At 46.6% G+C, this 25,872-nt stretch overlaps 2 protein-coding genes and 1 non-coding gene across 3 annotated transcripts; 2 read left to right on the forward strand and 1 right to left on the reverse strand.

The window, feature by feature from the left end:
* Positions 1 to 697: 697 nt before the first annotated feature.
* On the forward strand, positions 698 to 6,597 carry MRPS2 (mitochondrial ribosomal protein S2). The gene is made up of 4 exons (XM_035113942.2): positions 698 to 818; positions 2,637 to 2,741; positions 3,293 to 3,422; positions 4,597 to 6,597. Exons 1-4 carry the CDS (start codon positions 779 to 781, stop codon positions 5,132 to 5,134), a joined length of 813 nt encoding a protein of 270 aa, XP_034969833.1. The 5' UTR covers positions 698 to 778; the 3' UTR covers positions 5,135 to 6,597.
* Positions 6,598 to 12,145: 5,548 nt separating this feature from the next.
* LOC118084602 (small nucleolar RNA SNORA17) lies at positions 12,146 to 12,279 on the forward strand. The gene has a single exon (XR_004692524.1). It is a non-coding gene; the product is annotated as a small nucleolar RNA SNORA17 (small nucleolar RNA).
* Positions 12,280 to 16,693: 4,414 nt separating this feature from the next.
* DIPK1B (divergent protein kinase domain 1B) lies at positions 16,694 to 25,441 on the reverse strand. The gene is made up of 5 exons (XM_035112913.2): positions 25,188 to 25,441; positions 20,724 to 20,858; positions 19,684 to 19,791; positions 18,073 to 18,249; positions 16,694 to 17,742 (listed from the first exon to the last, which is right to left on the reverse strand). Exons 1-5 carry the CDS (start codon positions 25,239 to 25,241, stop codon positions 16,930 to 16,932), a joined length of 1,287 nt encoding a protein of 428 aa, XP_034968804.1. The 5' UTR covers positions 25,242 to 25,441; the 3' UTR covers positions 16,694 to 16,929.
* Between the last annotated feature and the right edge of the window lie 431 nt (positions 25,442 to 25,872).

Here is a 25,872-nt window from a genome sequence, read left to right on the forward strand (position 1 = left end):
GCAGATGCTCAACCACTGAAGTACTGTATTGCTTTTCCCCTGAAAATGAAGTAAGATTCTAGTCCTCGTGGTTCTGAATAAAAGGCTGAATTAAATAAGAGTATGGGAAGCTGCATTAAACCAATCAGGACATTTGCCCACCTAGATTAGTATTGTCAACACTGACTGGCAGAGACTTTCCTGGTGGTGGAGGTGGTGGTGGTTTGAATTTATATACCGCCATATACCCGGTTCCTGCTGATCTTTTAGTGGGGCAGGGTTGAATTGGATCTGCTTAATAATATACAGTATATATTAAATTTGGGGAAGAGTCCTAGTTTGGTGGTAGATAATCTGCTTTGCGTACAAAAGGTCCCAGGTTCAGTTCCCAATGGCAGCCCTGGAAGAACCTCTCTCCCCGAAACCCAGGAGAGTAGCTGTCAGTCAGTTGACAACACAAAGAAAAGATGGAGCAATGTCTTGATTGAGTATAAGGCAGCTTGCCCTGTTCCTATCAATAAGATGTATTATTTGATGACTCTTTCAGGTTGTTTTGAATGCTTATTTTTGTAAGTTAGGTCTCTGAGCCAGGCGTGACAAAAATGGGCTTTGGGGATCCGCATTGACCGCGCACAATTCACTTCGTTCTGTAAAGCTGCATTGGAGGGGAGGGAATTGCGTTTGAGTCCGTTTTGCGCTTTTGCAACAGCAGGTGGAGCTGCTACGCGCAGGGACAGGCGGCCTCTCGTCCCTCCCTCCCTCCAACCTTCCTTCCTTCCTTCCTGCGGCCAGGAGAGGCATGATGGCGGCGCCCAGGCTCCTCCGAGGAGCAGCGGCAGGTAAGGAAAAGGAAGGGCGAACGCGGCGGGCAATGGTTCCCTCCCGCTGGGCGCTCCGCGCAAAGCAATTTTTACGCCTGCAACGCAGCAGGAGGAGGAGGAGGTGCAAAATAGTCTGCCTCCAAGCGCGATGCAGATCCCAAGCCCCGCGTGCACGCGTGTACGGAAAGGAAAAAGGCACGTTGTACATGCTCCGGGACTGCTGAATCGGGGTTAGGGGGTTCTCATAGTCTTTTGTAGGGTAGGAAAATGGAGACGGGGCCTACAAACCATAATGCAGACTTGAGGACTTAAGAAGTGCCTGGCTGCTGGGGGCCCATCTCGTCCAGCATCCTGTTCACGTAGTGGCCAAACTTCCCTAAAAACCTAGGGATTTAGATAGACTTCCTCTGGACCTGGACAAAAATAAGATAGAGGACACCTGCCTTGCCCGTAGTATGTGTGAAAAGGATGTTGGAGACGTATAAGACTACAAGCTGAACATGAGTCAACAGTGTGATGCAGCAGCAAAAAGCACTAATGCTTTTCTAGGCTGCATCAACAAAAATATAGTGTGCCGGCCGTAGAAAGTAATAGTCCTGCCTTATTCTGCCTTGGTCAGACCACAGTTGGTGTACTGTGTCCAGTTCTGAGCAATACCATTTAAGAAGGATATTGACAGTGTGCACAGAGGAGGGTGACCAAGATTATGAAGGGTCTGGAAACCAAGCTTTTATGGTGAACAGTTGAGGGAATCGGGTATATTTAGCCTGGAACAGAGGAGACCAAGAGGACATATGATAGCCATCTTCAGTTACAGGTGAAACTCGGAAGATTAGAATGTCGTCGAAAAGTGCATTTATTTCAGTAATGCAATTTTAATTTTTTAATTTTAATTTTTACAAATGCTTTCTTTTGGAAATTCCACAGTAATAAAACAAATAGTTACAATAATACAAAAATAAACACCGCTATTACATTTTATTAATTACATTCCATTTATAATTGACCCGTCTAACAACAAATACAGTGGTACCTCGGTTTGCGACTGCAATCCATTCCGCTGAGGCGTTCGCTAGCTGAAAGCACGCTTCTGCGCGTGCGCAAAGCAGCGATAGAGCGCTTCTGCGCGCGCTGTGCAGAGCGCTTCTGCGCATCCGACACCACGGAGCCCGGATGTAAAAACTTCCTGGTCTGCAGCGTTCGCTTGCTGAAGCGTTCGTAAACGGAGGTAGTCGTAAACCGAGGTTCCACTGTAATTACAATTACAACAAATAAAGACTTGACATATCTTGCTTTGCATGTCATGCATCTATCTCATAGTTTGGTTTCACCTTTTTAAGTTGCGTTACTGAAATAAATGCACTTTTCGATGATATTCTAATTTTCCGAGTTTCACCTGTATCTAAAGGGCTGTCGCATGGAAGGTGATCAATGGGGTGAGAGATGTCGCAGCCAGATCGCCCTCACATCTGGAGCAAGCTTGTTTTCTCCTGCTCCAGAGGCTGGGAACCAAATCAATGGATTCAAGTTTAGAAGAAAGACATCATGACTGTAAGAACTGTTCGATAGTGGAACAGGCTCCCTCAAGTGGTGGTAGGTTCTCCTCAGAGGTTTTTAAGCACAGGTTACATGACCATCTGTCATGTATATTTTAGTTGAGATTCCTGCATAAATTCTGTGCTGCGCCAAGAAGTACTTTTATCTGTCCTGAATCTTCCAACAGACTTAGTTACCATGCCCATCTATTTCAGAAGTTTGTTGTGACTTACCGTCTACAAAATTGTGGTGTCCCCCACCCCCACCCTGGTTTCTCTCTGTATTCTCTGCCTGGATCAGTCCTCCCCAGACTTTGCAGCTTGGGTGCTTGGACCAAGACTCCTCCCACCCTTCAGAGGCTTTATACGACTCTTCAAGCAACAAGTCCAGAAGAAGTTCCCACTGGTGAGCAATCACTGGGGAAAGAGGACGGTGGAATTGTAGCTGACGGGAGTGCTGGATTTGGCCCTGGGATTCAAAGTCACACCAGTCACAAGTTGTGGCTGGATTGGGGTGGGGGAGGGATTCTAGGCCATTTCAACCCTCTCTTCCATTCAGAAAAGGGCGGGGAGCAGGAGGTGTTGACGAAAGGAAAATGGGGTGAGTGAACCTATGAGAATTAGTCCTGCAGAATCAGGCCAAAGGGATGTCTAGCCCGGCATCTCTGTGGCCAACCAGATGCCCCAACAGGAAGCCCATGGGCAGGACCCAAGCACAAGAGCCCTCTCCCCTGCTGTGGTTTCCAGCAACTGGGATTCAGCAGCAGCATAGCCATAATGGTTAGTAGCCATTTCTATGAACTTCAAAGCCACTGAAAGGGTAGCCCTAAAGGGTTGTGGGGCGAATAGCTGGAAAATCAAGAGGAGCTGTGATGTTTTTGTGCAAGGTTTTGATGCAATTCCCAAAGATTTCCTCTGCTCCTGTGAGCCAATTAGCCACTTTTTTCATTCTTTCAGTTGATTATGACAGGCTCCTAGGGGAGCCCCTGAAAAAACCAGATTTCTTCAACGTGCAAGAGCTTTTCTCCTTAAAGGACCTCTTTGATGCCAGAGTCCACCTGGGCCACAAGAAGGGTTGCCGTCACAGGTCAGTGATTCCATCAGTTTTCTTGTAAACAGAGCCCTAATAGCATGTTAGACCCTTGATCCATAGCTATGGCTTGTCTCCTAAAAATAAAATAAGATTCTAGTCCTCATGGTTCTGAAGAAAGGGCTGAATCAAACAGAAGCAAAGATCCATCTGGCTTAGTACCGTCAACACTGTACACTGCCTACACTGACTGGCAGCAGCTATCCAGGGTTTCAGGCAGGGGACATTCCTGGCTGAGAAGTGGCCCTTCCCCTAATAAGAAAATAAAACTCTAGTCCTCATCATTCTGGAGAAAAAGTTGGATGAAATAGGGATATAAGAACTGCCTTGTACCGAGGCAAGCCAATTGCCCATCTAGCTCAGTATTGTTTACACCAGGGATAGGCAACCTAAGGCCCGTGGACCGGATGTGGCCCAATCGCCTTCTCAATCCAGCTCACGGACAGTCCAGGAATCAGCATGTTTTTACATGAGTAGAATGTGTCCTTTTATTTAAAATGCATCTCTGGGTAATTGGTGGGGCATAGGAATTTGTTCATATTTTTTTTTCAAAATATAGTCCGGCCCACTACATGGTCTGAGGGACGGTGGACTGGCCCACGGCTGATAAAGGTTGCTGACCCCTAGTTTACACTATCTGGCAGCTGTGACTTGCCAGGTTTTCAGACGGAACATTCCCTGCCCTACCTGAAGATGCCATTGGAGATTGAACCTGCACGCAAAGCAGATGCCATGGCACTGAGCCATGGTCTTTTTCTTAAACATTAAATAAGATTCTAGTTCTCATCATTCTCAATAAAAGACTGAGTTAATGGATTGCAGCCTGTGGCAGTTTTTCTCATCCTAGAACCACCGAAATGAATGGGCTCGAGCATCTCCTCTGCATTTCACCCTCACAACAACCCTGTGAGGTCAGTAAGGCTGAGAGCGAGTGACTGGCCCAAGATCACCTGATGGCCGGGGGGGGACAGGACGGTCCTACACTCTAATCACTACACCACACTGGTTCTCATGCTTAAGCTACCCGGCAGGTTTACTGGTCCCAAGTTGTGAAGGGCTTTATGTTCTAGTAGATAAAGAGGTACTGTAGGTGTGTCAAGTCTCCCATGGCTTTACGAAGACCAAATACCAAACCCCACCACTGCTCATGTTTGGCCTCTGTCTCCTACAGATTCATGGAGCCATACATTTTTGGGTGCCGCCTCGATCAGGACATCATCAACCTGGAGCAGACGATGGCACACCTCCAGCTGGCTCTCAACTTCACGGCTCACATCGCCTACCGCAAAGGCATAATCCTCTTCATCAGCCGGAACCGTCAGTTTTCCCACCGGATAGAGGCCACCGCCAAGGAATGCGGCGAATATGCTCACACTCGCTACTGGCAGGGCGGCCTGATGACCAATGCCGATATCCAGTATGGGCTGGGCGTCCGCCTGCCTGACCTCATCATCCTCACCCACACCCTCACCAACGTCTTCGAGCCCCACATAGCCATCCGGGACGCAGCTAAGATGAACATCCCCACGGTGGGCGTGGTAGACACGAACTGCAACCCAAGCCTCATCACCTACCCCATTCCGGGTAATGACGACACCCCCTCGGCAGTCGAGCTCTACCTCCGGCTCTTCAAGATGACCATCACGAGAGCGAAGGACAAGCGGAGGCAGATGGAGGTCTTGTGCAGAGGGCAGGACAAGCCTTGCTAAGGAGGCCGGAGCGGCTTGGTGGGAAACCATCCCCCCTACTCCTGAAAAATTCACTAGCTGGTCCCAGGTGCAAATTCTGTCAGACTGTCTTGGCTACAGGCAACTGAACCACATTCACATCATTTGTTTAAAACACCATGGTATCATTTTAGAGCCATGGTTTCTCAAAAGAATCCTAGGAACTGTAGTTTGTTAAGAGTGCTGAGAGATGCTAGGAGATCCCCTATTCCCTTCCCAGAGCTACAGTTTGCAGAGTGGTTTAGCAGCCAATCCCTCTTCCCCAGGGAAGTCTGGAAATTATAGCTCTGTGGGAGGGAAGAGGGGTCTCCTAACTCTCGACACCCTGAACAAGCAAAAGTTCCCAGGATGCTCTGAGTAAACCTATGGCTGTTTGAAGTGGTATCACAACACTTCAAATGTCTGGTGTGAATGTGGCCTGTGTTAGGTCCTGTCCATACATTTCAAAGCATTCTTAACACCACTTTAAACAGCTGTGGATTCCCCCAAAGAATCCTGAGAACTGTAGTGTGTTCAGGGTGCTGCGAGTTAAAAGGAGACCATGCTGTTCCCCCTCCCAGAACTATAATTCTCAAGCGTTCCCTGTGGACAAGGACTTATTGTTAAATCACTCTGGGAATTGTAGTTCTGAATGGGATAGAGGGCGTCTCCTAACAGCTCTTCAGCCCCCTTAACACACTATAGCTTCCAGGATTCTTTTGGGGGAAGCCATGAATGTTCAGAGTGATAACGGAGCGCTTTAATTGTGTGTTTTAAGCGTGGCCTCAGGTTGCAATTCAAAGCATGCTTGCAAGAAAGCAAACGGATGCATACCATACCACGATAACTCTTAAGGTTATTTTCCCAGGAAACTTCCGCCTAGAGTGCAATAACTTTCCTTCAACCCCACAAGACGTGCCATTCCGCCTCGCCTTTGCTGTACATCTTGCCCAGGCTTCCTCAACCTCTGCCCTCCTGATGTTTTGAGACTACAATTCCCATCATCCCTGGCCACGGGTCCTGCTAGCTAGGGATCATGGGAGTTGTAGGCCAAAAACATCTGGAGGGCCGAGGTTGAGGAAGCCTGGTCTTGACTGTCCCATCATCACTTTTAAAGCAACAGCAGCTCTGAAGCAGGACATGTATCTGAAAAAGTTAATTGTGAGAAGAGGATAGCTTCCAGCATTTCCTAGGACAGCAGGAGTGGGAAATCTCTGGGGCTGTGCAGGTGCTTCTGAACTACAACTCCCATCATCTCTTACCATTGGCCACTCTGGCTAGGGATGCTGCAAGCTAGAGTCCAGCAACATCGGGAGGGCCACAGATTAGAGAGCAGTGCCACAGGATAGAGAGCAGTGGTAGACTGGGCCAAATGCCTTTGCTTCTGCATTGGAAGTTGTTTCTCGCACCCTTTTTTCAACCCCATGTTTGTTTTCCCTTACAAAAAATAAAGGTATGTTTGCAAACAGAAGCATTTATGTATTTATTTAATTAACAACATAAAAAGAGCCCTGCCGCTGAATCCAGCCAAAGGAGCCCATCTAGTCCAGCATCCTGTTCTCCCAGCGGCTACTTAGATGCTTATTATGGGAAGCCCCCAAGCAGGATCCGAGCACAACAGCCACTCTCCCTTCCTGCAGTTTCCAGTGACTGGTATTCAGAAGCATTACTGCCTCCAACCATGGAGGCCAAAGGATAGCTACCATAGCTGTAGTAGCCACTGACAGCCATCTTCTCCCGGGATTTGTCCAGTCCTGTTTTAAAGCTATCCAAGTTGGTTATCAATGCCTCCTGCGAGAGCAAGTTCCATAGTTTTAACTGGAATAATTAATCTAATTAGTTCGTGTGGCAGTTTTTAAATACCCTGTCCTTTCTGAAGGCAGTGTTGAAATAAATTATCACCAAGCTCAAAACCATGGAGGGACCTGGTTTGAACAGAGATATCGGATTCTTATCTCATTATACATGATAAGCGATCTTCAGCCATCTCAACCCTTGCTTTTTCATGCAAAACCATTTGCAGTCGTTTGCGGTCATCAACAGCTATCAGTCAGTCAATCACCCATTTCCACCACCCTTCTGAGTGATCCCCCCTCCCCATCCCCACCCCTCCCCACCCCTTCTCTACATAAGTGCCTGGGGACTCCCATTTCACTGTATCTGAAGAAGTGTGCATGCACACGAAAGCTCATACCAAAATAAAAACTTAGTTGGTCTTTAAGGTGCTACTGAAGGAATTTTTTTGAAATAAACAAGCAGGGGAGATGTGCCAGTCCTGTTTCCAACACCGTGTATTACCTGGAGTTCCTTCTCTCATTTTATACTCGCTGACCAGAAGCCTGCCCTCCTCTTTCTGTTTTCAGATTCTGTCTTCTGTTTATCTACTCCAGCGTCAAAGGGCTCTTAGCACCAGAAAGTTACTCCTAAGGTCAGAATCTCCATTATTGCAATTTGGATCAGTTGGTCCAGGTCCTTCCCTCTGGAGCAGCAGAAAACAGACTTGCTCTGTCTTCCTTTTTTTTATATAATATTTTTTATTAAAATTTTGCATAACATGAAAACATAACAAATTAGCACAACAAAACGTCGAAAACATCAAAAAAAAAACACAACAATACAAACAATAAACACATACATCATCTTGTATCATCTTTTTAAATCATTGCCCCTTTTGCTTCCCCAGCTCCCCTCTATCTGATTTTCATTTTAAATTCATCCGTAACAGTTTCTATTTCATTACTTTTAATTTTCATCATCCCGTACCTTTCTTAATTCATCTTAATCTCATCCTTTTATTTGTATCTCAATTTTCCTGCTTTATAATCTCCTCTTTTCTCCCTAATGCCTTAACTTCTGTGTTTCCCTAGATGTTCAGACTTTCAATTCTCAAAAATAATTCCCTAAATATAATTTGAATCTTCTCCAACAGACTTGCTCTGTCTTCCAAGTAGGAGTCATTTAGGTATTGCTACAGTATTTCATGCGCTCTGCTTTCCATCACGGTGTCCTGTTGCGCCAGAAGGGGTTTGGTCATACTGGCCACATGACCCGGAAAGCTGTCTGTGGACAAACACCGGCTCCCTCAGCCTGGAAGTGAAATGAGCACCACAACCCCAGAGTCGCCTTTGACTGGACTTAACCATCCAGAGGTCCTTTGCCTTTTTACCTGTTATACAGTATGTGTCTGAACCCAGCTGCATGTCCAAGCACTCATGTCTTTCATACACACACTGACAAGAGGTTTAGGATATTTTGCTGGAGTTAGGACATGTGCTTGTTATGAATATGTGTTTACCTTTAACCTTATGCCAACAATTAAGCTTTCACACTAAAGGATAAAAAGCTTGGTTTGTTATATGAAATACTGTAGAAGTGACAGAATGTATATAAAGGCTATTTCAGACGGCTTAATATACAGTTTGTGAGGCAACATCTCACAATAAATTCACACCTTGATCTAAAGAGTAACAGAAATACCTATTTTCAAAAAACCTGTGGAAAAGTGAGCTTGGCAATTTTGCCACTGAAACCCGCACTAAATAGCAAAGCAGAAATGGAAAGGGAACACTACATGTCCTTAAGCACATGTATGCTGAATAGCTGTCAAGTTTTCCCTTGCTTATTCAGCATAAGGGAATTTCCCTTAAAAAGAGGGAGAACTTGACAGCTATGGTGCTGATCCTTGAAAGCCTTGCATAAGTTCTGTTGAAGCTAGCAAACTGACTACTGGGAATCGGGGGTTTAAAATAATATTGAGCTAATGCCTCCTAGTAGGGAAGTGAGGGGCTTTGAAATGAACAATTCCTGCAAGAAATGGCAAAACTTACCAGAAGAATAAGAAATCAAGAAACAAACTTTTAATAAAAGAATGGAAATTGAATATTTACAGATAAATTGTAAACAGATAAGCTCATTGGCAGGGTTATTGTAATAACCTGAAGTTTTATAAGAGTACAGTGGACGCTCTGGTCATGAACGTGATCCGTGCAGGAGGCATGTTCGCAACCCGCAGCATTCACAACCCGCAGTGCTGCGTCTGTGCATGCGCAGGTCGCAATCCAACGCTTCTGTGCATGCACAAAGCATGATTTAGCGCTTCTGCGCATGTACGAGCACCGAAACCCGGAAGTAACCTGTTCTGGTACTTCTGGGTTCAGCACAGTGCGCAACCCGAAAACACACAACCTGAAGCGCCTATAACCTGAAGTATGACTGTATATATTTAAAGTAGATGAATAAATGAGCAAATTAAGTTAATTTGGATATGCAGAGGGTATTAAAAATAAATTTAAGGAACTGCAGAAAGAGGGGGAAGGAAGTCAAGTTTTTAAATGTTAAAACGATTGTAAAATTAGTGAAATGTATATAACTAGTGAAATATATAAACTTAAAAAGTATAAATAAAATTTGTAAAACGGGGGGTTGGGGAGAGAACAGTCTTCCACCGGGGCGGGGGAGTGCTAGAGTCCTGTCTAGTCAAGTTTTGTGGGATCAATTTCAATCTGTTACCTCCGAGGATGTGGACAGGCTGCTTGGACGAGTGAAACCAACCACCTGTCTCCTTGATCCTTGCCCATCCTGGCTTATAAAAGCTAGCCGGGAAGGGCTGGGCGATGGGCTTCGCGGGTTGGTAAATGCTTCTCTCCATGACCCGCTGAAAGAGGCGGTTATTAAACCGCTTCTTAAAAAAAATCTTTAGATCCGGCCAATATGGCCAACTATCGCCCAGTCTCAAATCTTCCATTCTTGGGCAAGGTGATTGAGCGAGTGGTTGCTGAACAACTCCAGGCACGCCTGGAAGAAGCGGACCATTTGGATCCCTTCCAGTCAGGATTCAGGCCTCATCATGGGACTGAAACTGCCTCGGTCGCACTGGTTGATGATCTCCGGCGGGCTAGGGACAAAGGTAAGAGCTGTTTCCTTGTTCTGCTGGATCTCTCAGCGGCTTTTGACACCATCGACCATAACATCCTTCTGGACCGTCTAGAGGGCTTGGGAGCTGGGGGCACTATCATGCAGTGGTTCCGCTCCTTCCTCCTGGGCCGTGTTCAGAACGTGGTGGGGGAGGATGAGTGTTCAGACCCCTGGGCTCTCACTTGTGGGGTGCCTCAGGGTTCTGTCCTCTCCCCCATGCTTTTTAACATCTATATGCAGCCGCTGGGAGAGATCATCAGGGGGTTTGGGCTGGGTGTCCATCAGTATGCTGATGATACCCAGCTCTACCTCTCTTTTAAATCAGAACCAGTGAAGGCGGTGAAGGTCCTGTGTGAGTGCTTGGAGGCGGTTGGAGGATGGATGGCGGCTAACAGATTGAGATTGAATCCTGACAAGACAGAAGTACTGTTTGTGAGGGACAGGAGGCGGGCAGGTGTGGAGGACTCCCTGGTCCTGAATGGGGTAACTGTGCCCCTGAAAGACCAGGTGCGCAGCCTGGGAGTCATCTTAGACTCACAGCTGTCCATGGAGGCACAGGTCAACTCTGTGTCCAAGGCAGCTGTTTATCAGCTCCATCTGGTACGCAGGCTGAGTCCCTACCTGCCCACTGACTGTCTCTCCAGAGTGGTGCATGCTCTAGTTATCTCTCGCTTGGACTACTGCAATACGCTCTACGTGGGGCTACCTTTGAAGGTGACCCGGAAACTACAACTAATCCAGAATGCGGCAGCTAGACTGGTGACTGGGAGCAGCCGCCGAGACTACATAACACCAGTCCTGAAAGACCTACATTGGCTCCCAGTATGTTTCCGAGCACAATTCAAAGTGTTGGTGTTGACCTTTAAAGCCCTAAATGGCCTCGGTCCGGTATACCTGAAGGAGCGTCTCCACCCCCATCGTTCTGCCCGGACACTGAGGTCCAGCTCCGAGGGCCTTCTGGCGGTTCCCTCACTACGAGAAGCCAAGTTACAGGGAACCAGGCAGAGGGCCTTCTCGGTAGTGGCACCCACCCTGTGGAATGCCCTCCCACTAGAGGTCAAAGAGAACAACAATTACCAGACCTTTAGAAGGCATCTCAAGGCAGCCCTGTTTAGGGAAGCTTTTAATGTGTGATGGATTTCTGTATTTTAATGTTTGATGGATTTCTGTATTTTAGAATTTCTGTTTTGTTGGAAGCCGCCCAGAGTGGCTGGGGGAACCCGGCCAGATGGGCGGGGTATAAATAATAAATTATTATTATTATTATTATTATTATTATTATTATTATTATTATTCCACGCTCGGCTCATCCTGCTAGGCTTTTCAGGGATGGCCATTGATGCTTTGCTGGATTCCAGCATGGCATCAACCAATCGTATTTGCAGCATGTCCTGGAAGCCTTACCGGTTCACAATTTGGGGTGCAGCCTCTCCCTCGCAACATTCATGGTTTTCCTCAGTTTCTTCAGGAAGGGATAAATAAGGAGATTAATGTCAGCACAGTCAAAAACAACAACAAGTGGCCTCTCTGAGCAGTGTTTTTTATTGTCTGGGTAGGGATCCATTGAATTCCTATCCTACATATAAACTTTTGTTTGAGAGAGTTGTGTTGTCCTACTCCCCTGTCATGCATACATAGATTCACTCCTTATAATTAAAATTGGGCTCTTGCAGCTCTCATGGGTCCCCATTTTGATCCACACCTCGGCGCTCTTCATCAGGATAAAGTTGTGCTACCCCCACACCTTTTCTCATGCCTAAAGTTCATTCAGATGTACCGTAAGATGCATAAGTGGTAAGCTGAGCAGAGCTGATTGTGCATCAAAAACCAGCCGCACAGATACAATCACAAATATTTTTTTATTCAACCTTCTGCCTATCCAGACTCAATATAAAAATAACACGCCTTAATAATTATATGTTCCAAAGATACTCTCGCTGGTTGCTCAAAGGTGAACCTTCCTTGCCAGAGGTGACCTGATTAAAATGCCTTTCCTTGTTTCTCTTTGCAGGATGGGAAATAACAGCATAGATCAGCGTTCCAGGCTAATAAGCTCATGCTCCCTGAGCTGCAGTGAGACAGAGAATCCCCAGAGACACCCATTCCCCTACAGGCGTTGCAGCTGTGGCTGATGTGCCAGAGTTGTGTCAGTAGGTGGCAGAAAGGAACAGACTATGCCTACGCTCAGTGTTCTGCAAGCCGTGAGCATTCAGAATGATTGGTAGCCTGACAAGTGTCCCCAACTTCCTCAAATGTGATGTTAAGGTTCCTGCAAAAATCATGTTTTGTCTGTCCAAAACTGAGGGGTCTTAGCAAGATTCTAGTCTTCATGGTTCTGAATAAGGGGCTGAATTAAATAGGAACACAATAAACTGCATTCTACTACTGAGCCAGCCCTTTGCAGTCTACCTAGCTCAGTAATGTCTGCTGTGATTGGCAGTGGCTGTCCAGAATTTCAGGCAGGGAGTCTTTCCCAGCCTTTCCTGGAGTGGTCAGGGATTGAACCTGAGACAGATATTTGCACACAAAGGAGATGCTCCACCACTGAGCTCCAGGCAGTGCCTCCCACAATTTCCCCACCCGGTAGAGCAACTTTCACAGCCTGACAAAGTTGCAAGCTCACCTCTCTTCACGCTTGTAAAATGCATGTTGCTGGGTTTAACCTGGGAAGTTTATGGGTTAGTGAGGAGAAAATAGTGTTTTTATAAACTGTGTTCCAGTAGATCAGATGAGCAGACAACAAGGACCTTTTATAATGTCAGGCTGCAGATTTGGCTTGCTTTCACCCAGGCACCAGAGATGTTAAAAGTCCATCCTCCAGGGATATTTGAGCTTCATTCTGTATAACTACAAACTAAAGCAGGAATATCTGGCTTGCTCCAGGTCAAATAAATAACCCCACATATTATTTGGAATGAGGGTGCAGATTTCTTGTGCTTAATGCAGCACAAGCCTTCAGCGGCCTTCAATTTCAGCATATAATTTCAGGGTCTATGGATTAGTTTGTTTAATACCCTATTTTCTTCTGTTCAAAGGAGAGTTGCTGCTGGATTTCTGCAGCAGATATTTTAATGCATGAAATAAGCTTGGCAACAGGTTCTCCAGACACAGATTGAAGAATTTTGCTGCCATGCAGCAGCTTTGTAGAGTTTGCACTTGTAAGCTCAAAAAAATACCAGGGTTTGTTTTAGGGTATGTGTGTATATATATATATATATATATATATATATATATATATATACACACACACATATGTGTGTGTGTGTGTGTGTGTGTGTGTGTGTGTGTGTGTGTAGTGACCCAGATACATGCAGAGTGGAGGCAGCCAGGTACACTTGCCCCAGGCCTTGGAGGGCTAAGTTGGCCAGGGGCATCACTAGGGGCCTGCCAGACTTATGATGTCATGCCAAGAATGCCATATGCCTCCCAGACAACCGGGGATTTACTGGGCAAAACAGCTATGGGCAAAACACCACGCCTGCCTGTGTGCACTTCAAGGCTTTGACAGTAAAATCTGCACCTGCATTACTGCTCACAGTACCAACGTGTAGCATCAGATCAGATTAGCCAACAGTGCTGCAATGTCACATCTCATGTTTGTCGGAGCCATGTGTCTGGTTCGTCTTGGGTAAGAATGAGATGTGTAGAATTAGTTTTGCAAACATGGTTGAGAAGTGCACAATACTTGTTAAATCGGTGTAGAATGTACAAGGTTTCTGAACTTCCATTTTTTTCTCTGTTTAAAATTTAGCTCGGTTGGAACAATAAAACAGGTACATCCATGGTGCAAACTGCAAAGGAGGAAAAAGAAGCAGAAAGCAGATGCTGAGAGAGCATATCAGTCGCTCTCACAGTGGATTCATTCATGCTTATGGGCAAGACCAGTGTGACCACGACAACTTCAACGACTGCACCCAACAAGGATCCACAACAAGGGAGTTGTTCTACTGAACAACCGGAGCCGTTTGAGAGACCTGATTCTGGTAATTTTGGGTGTGTCGATGAAAGCGATACAGGCGAGATTTTCACCTGTATTCTTCAAGATATGCATCTTCTTGCAGAGAGCAGTCAGTCAGGAACGAAGAATACAATTATTGTTTTCAGCTGTATATCAAATAGATTTCAAAATGAGTTGATTGCAGCATATGTGGAAAAGGTGGTGAGCATTTTGCAAAAGGATTTGGAGATTCCTACTACTATTATAACATTATAATTGATGGTATACCTGATTGCTGTCACAAGGAGAGGCATGTGTTTTTGTTTCATTTTGTGGTGAAGATCAAGGAGCAGTGGGGAGTTGTCGAGCGTTTTCTGTGCATGGAAGACTGTAGCGATAAGACTGCTGAAGCTATTGCTAGTCCAGGGCATGGACTTTTCCACATGCCCTGGCCAGATAATGTTGCAACCATGTTTTGAAGCTCATAAAGGTGTTCAAGCACGAATTTTTCAGAAAGTGCCCAAAGCTTTCTTTTCAAATTGTGTAATGCACTTGCTTAATTTTTCAGGATGCCATGATGCACAGACCAGTATCCAAACGAAGTGGTTTTTTTTTCAACTATGTGCAAAAGACATATACTTTTTTCACTTGCAGTCCACCACTCTAAAAAATACTGAAGCAAGTCCTCAACACATCACTGCATTCAGCAAGTGCAACTCACTGGAGTGTGTGCATCAATGCTATGTGACCAATGTATGAAAAGCCAAACTCTCAACTGGAGAGCCTATTACTTCACTGAGTGACAGTGTCTTGAAAATATCTGTCTACTGATGTCAGGTAGGTAGCCGTGTTGGTCTGGGTCGAAGTAAAATAAAAAAATTCCTTCAGTAGCACCTTAAAGACCAACTAAGTTTTTATTTTGGTATGAGCTTTCGTGTGCATGCACACTTCTTCAGATACAGTGAAATAGAAGTCCCCAGGCACTTATGTAGAGAAGGGGAGGGGAGGGGGGGTCACTCAGAAGGGTGGTGGAAGTGGGTGATTGACTGACTGATAGCTGTTGATGACCGAAAACGACTGCAAATGGTTTTGCATGAAAAAGCAAGGGTTGAGATGGCTGAAGATCGCTTATCATGTATAATGAGATAAGAATCCGATGGAGGGACCTGGTTTGAACAGAGATATCGGATTCTTATCTCATTATACATGATAAGCGATCTTCAGCCATCTCAACCCTTGCTTTTTCATGCAAAACCATTTGCAGTCGTTTTCGGTCATCAACAGCTATCAGTCAGTCAATCACCCACTTCCACCACCCTTCTGAGTGATCCCCCCTCCCCTCCCCTCACCATCCCCACCCCTTCTCTACATAAGTGCCTGGGGGCTTCTATTTCACTGTACTTGAAGAAGTGTGCATGCAAACGAAAGCTCATACCAAAATAAAAACTTAGTTGGTCTTTAAGGTGCTACTGAAGGAATTTTTTTGTCTACTGATGTGTATCAGATAACACATAAGGACAGGAAAACTTCCCACAGATTTGACCCTTCTTGAACTTGCTCCAGTGAGTCATTCAAAGTGGTTAGCAACAGCAAACAGTCTTGGTCACTGTGAGGGACAGGGACTACAGACAACCCCCTCCCATCTTGAGAACCAGTTCTTCCCCGAGTACCAGCGGGAGCGGAGAGGGGGAAGAGTCCAGCGGGGAAGCAGGAAGTAGAGGGCATGGCTCTGGCAGGGTCGCAGAGCCCCTGCTCCGCTTGGGAGAGGAAGGAAGGGAGAGGGAAAGGGGTAGGAAGGAAAACACGGCAAGAAAACCTTTCCCTCCAGTTCCGGAATTGCGCAAAAAGAAACGGGGGAGGAGATTTGCGATTCCCAGACTTCTTTGTTGGAAAAGAACGCGGGAATCGCCATTCCAGGGTTCTGACCCAGACTGAGAATATGTATCTTATACAGCTCCAGCACTGTAAATAGTTTGCACACAATAAAAGCATGAAAAGGCAACGTTCTGGAGAGTTGTTACTCTAGAGTAGCCGCAACGCGCCTCCTGTGACAGTCACATATGGATTTATGGTGTTTATGTGCCATGTGTGGCATGGCTCTGATTGTCGAAGCTCCCCAACCCCCAGGCAAAAGGGGGGGAAAGAAAAAAATGTGTTGATGTTGTAAGAAGTGACAAGACTGGTAAGATTGGGGAATTCCCCAAACTAGCAAATTCTAGTTTCTAGGAGTAAAGCATGCTAAAACAGCATTTTGCAAAAGATCTCTGCACCCTGTCCAGAGGCCATGAGGTTTGTGGCTCTCTTGGAGCTTGTGAAGACCCAGATTCAAACCCTGGCATTGCCAGCAAGTTGCTCGGAAGCTGCAGCTGGGTGGTAGATCAGTGCCCCCAGGGTCAATCCCTTGGAGCATATGCAGGTGAGGCTGGGAATGTGCCCTGTCTGAATTGCTAGGGAGCTGCTTCCAGCCCTTCTGGACAACACTAAGCTAGAATGAACCCAAGGGTGTGACTCTGCATAAGGAGACCAGGATTCAAATCCCCTACTCAGCCATGAAGGTCACTGGCTGACCTTGGGGCAGTCGCTTGCTTCTTAGCCTATCCTACCTTGTAGGGTGATTGTTGGGATAAAATACACTCACTACCTTGAGTTTCTTGAAGGAGGGGTAGGGCATATAAACCTACGGACAAGGCCAAAGGGATAGAGAGAGCACTATTTATTTACATCAGAAGCTGTTCATCCAAAACAATTTCCCTTGCTTCACTGACAGTCTGTCCATCCGAAAGGGAGGAGGACCCATTGGTTATTCCACTTGTCCTTTCCCCCCTGGTGCTAAATCTTCCTGCTTGCATACTTTGGGGGGCAGGGGGCGAGAGCAGAGTGCTCCCTAGCCCTCTTCCTATTCTGTGATCCTCTGTGTGCAACATCAGTGGTTTTCAGCGTCCCACACTTATGAATATTTGGTATTTGATATTTTCTTCCACAAGAGTGTCTTGAGGCTGCTGAGCACCAGTGAGTGGTGGACCTCCATCTGGCTGGCCAAGCCGCTGAGGGTTGTGCAGGTCTTGAGCTGCTTCTGAAGCTCATCCTTCAGATCGGAGGGAGCCCCGTGGAGCAAGTACTCCTGCAGAAGCCCACACACCTTGGCCAGGTTGGGCTGAACCACGTCACTCTTGCACTGCTTCATGAGCTTGTCGCAGGGGGCCACACAGTCCCTCCCGTAGGTGCAGTCCACGTTCTGCTCGCAGTGGCGCCCTTTGAGGAAGCCCCGGATGGTCATCTCTGTTGCCACCTTCCGGAGGTCCACCATCTTGAAGTCATGCCTGTCATTGTAGCCCATGTTCTTGAAGCCCGCCTCACAGATGTAGAAGTTGCCGTACATCCCGTGGAAGATCTCCTCCACAAACTCCAAGAGGCCAATGGCGATCTTCGCTCTCTGTGGCCAGGCTGGGGAGAACCACCGGTGGAGGACCCTGTGGATGGCCGCGGGCAGCAGTGGCTGCAGGAAGCGAGGGACCTCCACAGTATAGAGGGAGGTGTGGCGGATCTTCTCCGTGACGTACAGGTCCCCGCAGTGCCCCAGCAGCTGGGAGGTGTGCTCCTTCTCATGCAGGGAGAGCGTCAGCAAGAAGTCGTTCAACTGCAGCAGTGCCCAGATGGATTTCGCCTCCGCCAGCGACAGTTTTCCATCTCGACTGACATCCGCCATGGCCATTATCTTGTTCACTAAGTTGGTGAAGGAGACCTGGTCGCCTAGATTGGACTGCAAAAGACAGATAGCTTTTCATTTCATTTTACTTCATTCCATTTTCTCTCTCCTTTTTCCCTGTTTGCTTCTAGCCTTTATTACCATTATTAACAACCCCAAAAGTGCAGTAGCAGGGTATTACATCATCTCATACCCAAAACAGTAAATAATACTGTTATGAGCTCGCTGGCTTCCCGCCGTTACCCCCACCCCTGCTTGTGACAGCCCCACCCCTTTGCCCTCCCTCCAGGACTTCCAACAGCCAGCTCTGTTGTTCTGGATCCACAACCCCCTGAAAACAAGAAAGCCTTCCCCCATACCCTGCTGGTGTAGTGACAAACTCACTTTTAAGAAATTCAGGAGCATCTCCTTGAACTCATCCATTGATGTCCCTCGTGTCGGCTTGCTGAAAAGGACCACATCTCTCCTGGGGGCTGAGTCAGGGTTGCCATCGGCCTTGAGGGCCTCTTCAATGCCACATTTGATTATCACCTCCTTCTCTTTCCAGAGGCCACTGTATACCTGCACCGAAGGAGAGGAATGTACCTTAGAGAGACCAACTGGATCTGCAGGACACATATTTATTTGACAGGTGCCCAAAGTTCACAGAATGTAGCATTGGAAGGGAAGACACACACCCTCTCCAAAGGGTCACTTAGTCCAACTCCCTGCATCGCAGGATTCACAGCTATGTTGACCAGCTGAAGTATGTGCCTGTTAATATGAGAATAGAGATTCCTAAAAGGGCGGCCTGAATGATCGGGTGGATGCAACTCAATGTGCAAAGTGATGCATGCTGGGGCAAAAAAAATCTTAATTCAACATACATGGGGGTCTGAATTGGAAGTGGCGGACCATGAGCAAGAACTTGGTGCCAGGTGTTGGGCCAGTTTGGTGGTCATGAAAAACACAAACCATGCCTAGGGATCATCATGGAAGGAATTGGAAATAAACTGCCAGTGTCATTAAGCTGTTATACAGATCTAAGTTGTAACTGTGCTTGGAATATTGTGTGCCATTCTGGCTGCCTCGCCTCAAAAAGGATATTGTATATTATTATTTTTAGAAATCATTTTTATTGGCTTTACAAATACAAAATACAAATAAACAGAGAATAAAAAGTATATCTATATAAAGAGATTCTCTGAATCTCAAGACTTTGCCCTATCCCCTCCATGGGGTCTCATTTTAAATATCTACTACTGCATACTCATCAATACTCCATTTTTTATATCAAATCATATTATCCATCGTAATTTTTACACTACAAGTGAAATCAAAATCCTGCCTTTGTTTCCATATGCTTACAGTGGGTCTCCTAAATAACTTACAAATTTTTCCCATTTTTTTAAATAAAGTTTTTGTCCCCTTGGCTCCTGAGTTTTCCAATCAGTTTTACCATCTCAGCATAGTCCATCAGCTTGGTTTGCCATTCTTCTCTGGTAGGGACTTTGCAAAAAGGATATTGTAGAGAAGGAAAAGGTTTAGAAAATGGCAATCAAAATGATCAAGTAGATGATGGAGCGGTGCCCCTCTGAGTAAAGGACTTTTCCATTTTGAGAAAAAGATAGGCAATAAAATAAAAAATTTACAAAAATTATACATAGCATAGAAAGAGGAATGGGTTTTCTCCTTCCTTCGTGGACTCATGGACATTCAGTGACGCTGAATGTTGGGAGGATCGAGGACAGACAAAAAGCCCTTCATGCAACACACAATTAAGCTTTGGAACTTGTTCCCACAGGAGGCACTTGCAGCCAGCAACATGTATGGTTTTAAAAAGAGGATTGGACGAATTCACCAATTTAAATGACCACCTTCCCACCAGCATATGGCAAGACTCGAGCAGCGTGCCCAGCACTGTGATGTCCCCACCTCATCCCTGCACCCTGCCAACAACTTGTGCACACTTCAAAGCGTTCCATAGCTCCAGCCAACGATGGAAGGTCAACCTACCTGCTGGGTGGGAGAGGACGAGAGGCAGTGCTGGAACACCAGTGTATGCTCCTTGCAAAGGTCTTTACATGTCGACCCAGAAATTATTCCTTTATTATATTGGTCACACTGGAAAGGAGGAGGGGGAGAAAACAAAGGAATCAATAACTGTTAGCAATCATATCCCACCTTTCCTCAAAGGAGTGTGAGGTGGTGTATGTGGCTCTGCTTCCCCTGTTTAGCCTCCCAACAACCCTGGGGTAGGCCTGAGAGACAGTGGCTGGTCCAAAGTCAACCAGTAAGCTTCATGTCCTGGGGCTGGTGTCCCCTCAAATGCCACAGTTCTATGATTATACAGCTCAGTTTATTCAGCAAAGCAATGGGTTCCCATGTTACTTCCTTCCCTCCAGAACCAGGCAGAAAAGAGGATGCCACATTTTTTAGAGGATGGAGAATCTCACATTTCCCCACTGTGGCCAAAAGCCCCTCCTGCTCCTTCCCCAGCAGTCGGGGACCATTCCTCATTGAACCATCATTAAATCAGAGCTCAGAAAACTCTTCATTAGAAGGCGCCACTCTGGGCAAGTGGCAGATGGCAAACAGCAGCCATCTGGCCATCGAAGTTCCTCTGGAGGCTCCTTATCCAGCAACCAAAAGTTCCAGGCTTCTCTTCTGCTCATTCGGCTTCAGATCCGTTATAGGTCCAAGTCCATGCAGCACCCCCAGCTGACAGGGAACTTTTTTCAATGGAAATGCTACCACAATAGACCTTAAGAGAAGCCTGGTTACAGCTCCATCAGGCCGATGGCACATCTACCCCACCATCCTGCTCTCACAGGGGCTGACCAGTTGTCCCGAAAGGAAGCCCAGAAGTAGGACCTGAATGCCTAGGACCTGCAATTCCTAGCAACTGATATTCATGCAATCCTAGAGTTGGAAGGAACCCCCAAGGGTCACCTAGCCTCCAGCAAAGGAGACCCCACTGCCTTCCGATGTAATATTAATCACAGTAATCATAGTAATAATAAATATTTTTGCAAATGTGGATGGGGGATACTCACAATGATCATCTGACAGACGTGTCCTCTGCAGAGTTCTGAATAGGACGAGTAATGCATGTAGACCACCCAACTGCCCACAAAAATGCCCAGCCAGGCAAAAAATAGGTACTTGACCTTGATGCCAGGAAGACGGCTCTGTGGGGTTGGGAAGAGAGAGCAAAAGAAATTTAAGGAGAGCCAAAACAGGTATGGAAGGATATATCTATATATACACAAAATCCACATCTGTCAACAGCAAGGTGAAGGTCCCAGCCCACGTACAGTGTCCCGAGCCCAGAAAAAAACCCTGCTGGCACCACAACAGCTCGAGAGTAAACCAAGAGTTTCGTTTTTGCTTTTTCCTCTTTCAAAGTCTGCCTGGATCAGCACCTGCGCGTACCAGTCAGCATGGCATATTGGTGAGTGTCAGGCTGCTAGTACCTGGCAGAGACCAGGGTTCAAATGAGAAAGAGGCTCCCTGCCTGAAATGATGGAGAGCTTCTGCCAGTCAGTGTAGACAGTACTGAGTTAGATAGAACAATGAGCCCAGCTTGATAAGAGGGCAGCATCTTATTTAAATTGGCTTATTATTTAGAACATGAGGACTATAGCCTTATTTCTTAAGTAAAAGGGTCAGTGGTAGAGCACCGGCTTTGCCTGCAGAAGGTCCCATGTTCAATTTCCAATGGCATCTCTAGGCCATGCTTGGGAAAACTCCTTGAAACCCTGGCGATCCACTGCTGCCAGTCAGTATAGTTGATACCGAACTAGATAGACCAATGGTCTGAGTCGGTTTAAGGCAGCAGCCTTATTCAATTCACCTTTCTTCAGAACTTTGAGGACTAGAATTTTGCCATGATTGAGGGGGGAAGGGCCATAGCTTCCTATGTTCTTGTGTTAGAGGACTGTAGCATAGTTAGTCCTTGTGGTTCTAAACAAAATGTTGAATTAAACAAAGGTCTGAGAGACTAGAGGTTTGAGTTTCCAGACAGATTTGGGACACAATGGCTGTTTTTCTTATAAACTCTCCAACTTCAGCAATAATAGCAACAACTCTTAACGTCTCCAACCCTAGGAAAGGTAACCACATTTACGTTTTGAAATCAGAAAAGCTTGCACACTATGTTTCTGGTTAGCCTAATACAGATTTTGGATTTATTTTTACAGCTTACCTTTATTTTACTCTGTGACTCTTAGGTGGGAACTTGACTGTGCTGGTTTCTTCATGCGAGTTTTGGGACTGGTGGTGACTGGAGGTTGTCAAGCTACCTTGACCTTCACCAACCTGGAGCCATCCTGATGTTTTGGACTACAACCCCCATCAGCACCAGCCAGCAACACACAAACATCTGGCAGGCAAAGGTTGAGCTTAGATGTATAAGTTCTGATGAAAGAGCTGTCTGGTTCCTCCCCCAGTGGAGAGTCAGCACTCTGGATTTTGGACTTTGCAGTTATGTAATTCACATTTTGCCTCTTTGGGGGCTTACTGGATGGAAGCTCATGCCACTCTCACTGATAAAGGCCATCTCAGTCTTGCAAAGCAAAGATGAATTATAATCTTTTCAGCAGCAGGTTGGGAGTCCTCTATTCCCAGACATTTGGTGGGATAGTTTTTTTAAAAAAAATTGCATTGTGTTGACAATTATTCATGATGTGTTTAACGAATAGGAGGGCTGCTTTGGTTTTAACATGATACAGATATTGGTGTCCGTATCATTTTAAAATTTTGTGTATTTTAATGACAGAGATTCCTTGATTACTTTCCTGAAAAAGGCATCAAAGAAATTAAACTGCCAAAATATTCTGCTGATGCAAACTAATAAGTGTGATTTGGCTCTGGGGCTGTGAACATTTCTTTCCTTACTCGAGAAAGGACACCCTTGCCGAACCTTTTCATGTGGGCAAGAAAGTACATTGCCATTTGGCTAATTGAAGAATGGAAAGGAATCCCACCACGTTTAGTGGGTGTTACTCCCAAGTAAGTATAGTATAAGATATTGGCCTTTTCCTTAACAATAACCTGTACCTCTTCAGATGCAGTTCCTAAAGCATCTCAGGAAGGCAGCCACTATTGAGGTTTTCACAACAGGCGAAATATATTGAAGCTTAATTCGTCTGCCTTGTCACTGTTTCATCAGCTTAAAAAAAATCCAACACGCTTGATTGACATGGCCCAGATCAGGGGTCAGCAAACCTTTTCAGCAGGGGGCCAGTCCACTGTCCCTCAGACCTTGTGGGGGGCCGGACTATATTTTGGAAAAAAATATGAACAAATTCCTATGCCCCACAAATAACCCAGAGATGCATTTTAAATAAAAGGACACATTCTACTCATGTAAAAACATGCTGATTCCTAGACCGTCTGCGGGCTGGATTTAGAAGGCGATTGGGCCGCATCCAGCCCCCGGGCCTTAGTTTGGGGACCCTGGCCCAGATTATATCGATTTAGTGAGGGGGGTTGGGGGAGAAGTGGCAAAACAGGAAAAAAATGTCCCTTACAATACAACCCTATATTTGTTTAGTCAGGTGTAAATCCCCTTGTATTCAATGGAGCAAATCGTCCAATGACAGTGCAGCCCAGGTAAAGGATACATTAAAAGCATGCTGGATCAGATCAGCCAAAATCCCATCTAGTCCAGCCTGCTGTTCTCACAGTGGCCAACCAGATGCCTCTTCCGGGAAACCTGCAAGCAGGATTTGACCATAAGAGCACCTCTTCCCCTCCTGTGGATTCCAGCAACCAATATTCGGAAGAATCATTACTAGCCCTAATAATAATAGCCATTGATAGCCCTTTCCTCCATTAATTTGTCTAATTCTCTTTTAAAGCAATTTAAGTTGGTCACCTTCCTTTCTGTGGGAGTGAGTTCCACAAGCTAAATGCACTGGGTGAAGAAGGATTTTCTTTTCCCTATCCTGAACTTCCAACATCCAGCTTTGTTGGATGCCCACAAGTTTTAGTGTTGTGAGAGAGGGAGGAATTATGCTATGCATAATTTTATAAACTTCTATCATGTTGCATCTTAAAATAAAAAGTCCCAACCTTTCCTCTAGGAGTTGCTCCATGTCCACTTTCAGTTGCCCTTTTCTGAACCTTTTCCAACTCCTAGGCCAGAACTGTACACATGATTCCAAATCTGGTCCGTCCCCACCATAGGTCCATTGGCCTTCGCACTTGGGAAAGAGATGCCGCCTATTCTAACACATGCACAGACCCGCTGGGAGCAGAGCAGCCTAGCCACAGCCATGCACTATTTCTTACCATCATCTGCAAAGGATGTTGGGAACACTGGAAGCTGCCTTCTGCAGGGCCAGACCCTTGGTCCATCTGCTTCAGTATTGTCCACACTGACTGGCATTCACACTTCCCCACACTTCAGGCAGGGCATCTTTCCCCAGCCCAACCTGGAGATGCCATTAGGAATCGAACCTGGGACCTTCTGCATGCCCAGCAGCTGTTCTGCCATTGAGTAGAAATCCTCTGAAAATATTTTCAACACTGACTGGCAGCACCTCTCCACCCATTCTGGCAGGGAGTGTTTTTCCTTTGGATATCTGAACACTACTGCCCCTCTCCTGAGAATGGCAGGATTCAAGAGAGGTCTCGCTGCCATTTCCAACCAGTTTTCATTCTTCACACACACACACACACACACACACACACACACACACACACACCCTTGCTTGATTTGAAGGGCACTTTGTGTGCCCCTGCTGCAGCATTTGCCTGGCATTTGGGCACCAGAGATGTTGCAGTGCAGAATGCACCCAAACTCTTGGCCTTTTGCAGTTGCCAGCTGGCCTGGCTGATTTGCATGGCTGCCTCCAAATGGGCCAGATAATATTCTCCAGCACTCAGAGGCATCCCACACTGTCTCTGGCCTTTCCTCAATATCTCCCCCCCACCCACACACACACAACCAGTCCCCAAGGTTCATTAAAAATAATAAATACACGTGCTTCCACAGTGAACACACTTCTTGCAGGGGCTTCTGCTTGTAGAAGCTAAAACCCAAAAACCAGAAAAGGAGGGGAGTGTACTAGAATAGGAGATGAACTGGTGCAGGAGTTCTCCTCCACCTGCTTGTGGGGCCAACCAGAGGGGGTCCTCCTTCGCCCCCAGAAGGTTCCTCCTGCTTTTTTACCTGCTGCATCAGGTAACGCCTAAGTAAGTACCCCTTTGGCGCTTAAGCGGTAAACGGTCCAGACAGTGGTGGGGAAGAAGCTGCCTTTGACATTGACAAGCTTGTCAATTGCAAGAGGCAAAGGCGCGCGGCGCCTCAGTATACAATCTCCAGCAAGAAGGGCGGCATTTTTATCGTTATTTTTTGCTCCGAAGCCTCATTCCATCTTGAGAGATCAATTCCCCGCCCCCGCCCCCACGCAGTACCCGAAAACGGCACTGAGCTTCAGCTCGGAGGCCAGAGAGACACCCCTTCCCCTTCCATCGTTTCTCTCTACATCCGCGCCCGCCTTCGCTCTCACCTGCAGCCCCATGGAGAGGGGGCAAAAAAGTACCAGCTGCACAACCCTTCTCATGCTGGGCTCTGGCAGTGCAGGGGGGTGTCTCTTTTGTTCTAAGCCCCCCCTGGACAGAAGGGGGGGAGGCGCTGCGTTCACGCCAGACTGGAGAGGGCAGGGACTGCAGGGCTCGGTGGGTCCAAGGCAGTGGGTCTTCCAGGCTGGCCGAGATGGGGGGCCCTGCTGCCTCCCCGTTTCTGCCGCATCTTCCTCCTTCCTCCTCCTCCTCTGGATGATGCTGCGGAGACGCTCTTTAAAGGGGAGGCCTGCCCAGGCACATTTCTGCCCGCCGATGGAAAAAGAGACCCGAGGGGAAGCTTCCCCCCTCCCCTTCTCCTTCCTTCCACAATTGGGTCTCCTGCTTCCGCTTACAAGTCTTTCTGGCATCTTCAGGCAGAAGGCAGGTGGCTTTTTGAGGAAGAAGGGGAGCCCAGTCCCCCCCCCACCAAAAAAAAAAACCCTGGAGGAGAGAGAGGGGTCTCCCAATCCCAGGAAGGAAGGGCAGCTAGCTTGCCACATTTGGAAATGAATGAAGTGGCATTGGTACCTTCTGCATAACACACTTTGCATCCTTCAGCCTTAAAACTCGCTGAGAGGACCAACCACTGGGCAGCAATGATCTTATTACTCGCCCTTCACCTTAAGATCC

The sequence above is a fragment of the Zootoca vivipara genome, chromosome Z, assembly GCF_963506605.1.
Source record: "Zootoca vivipara chromosome Z, rZooViv1.1, whole genome shotgun sequence".
Lineage (NCBI taxonomy): Eukaryota > Metazoa > Chordata > Lepidosauria > Squamata > Lacertidae > Zootoca > Zootoca vivipara.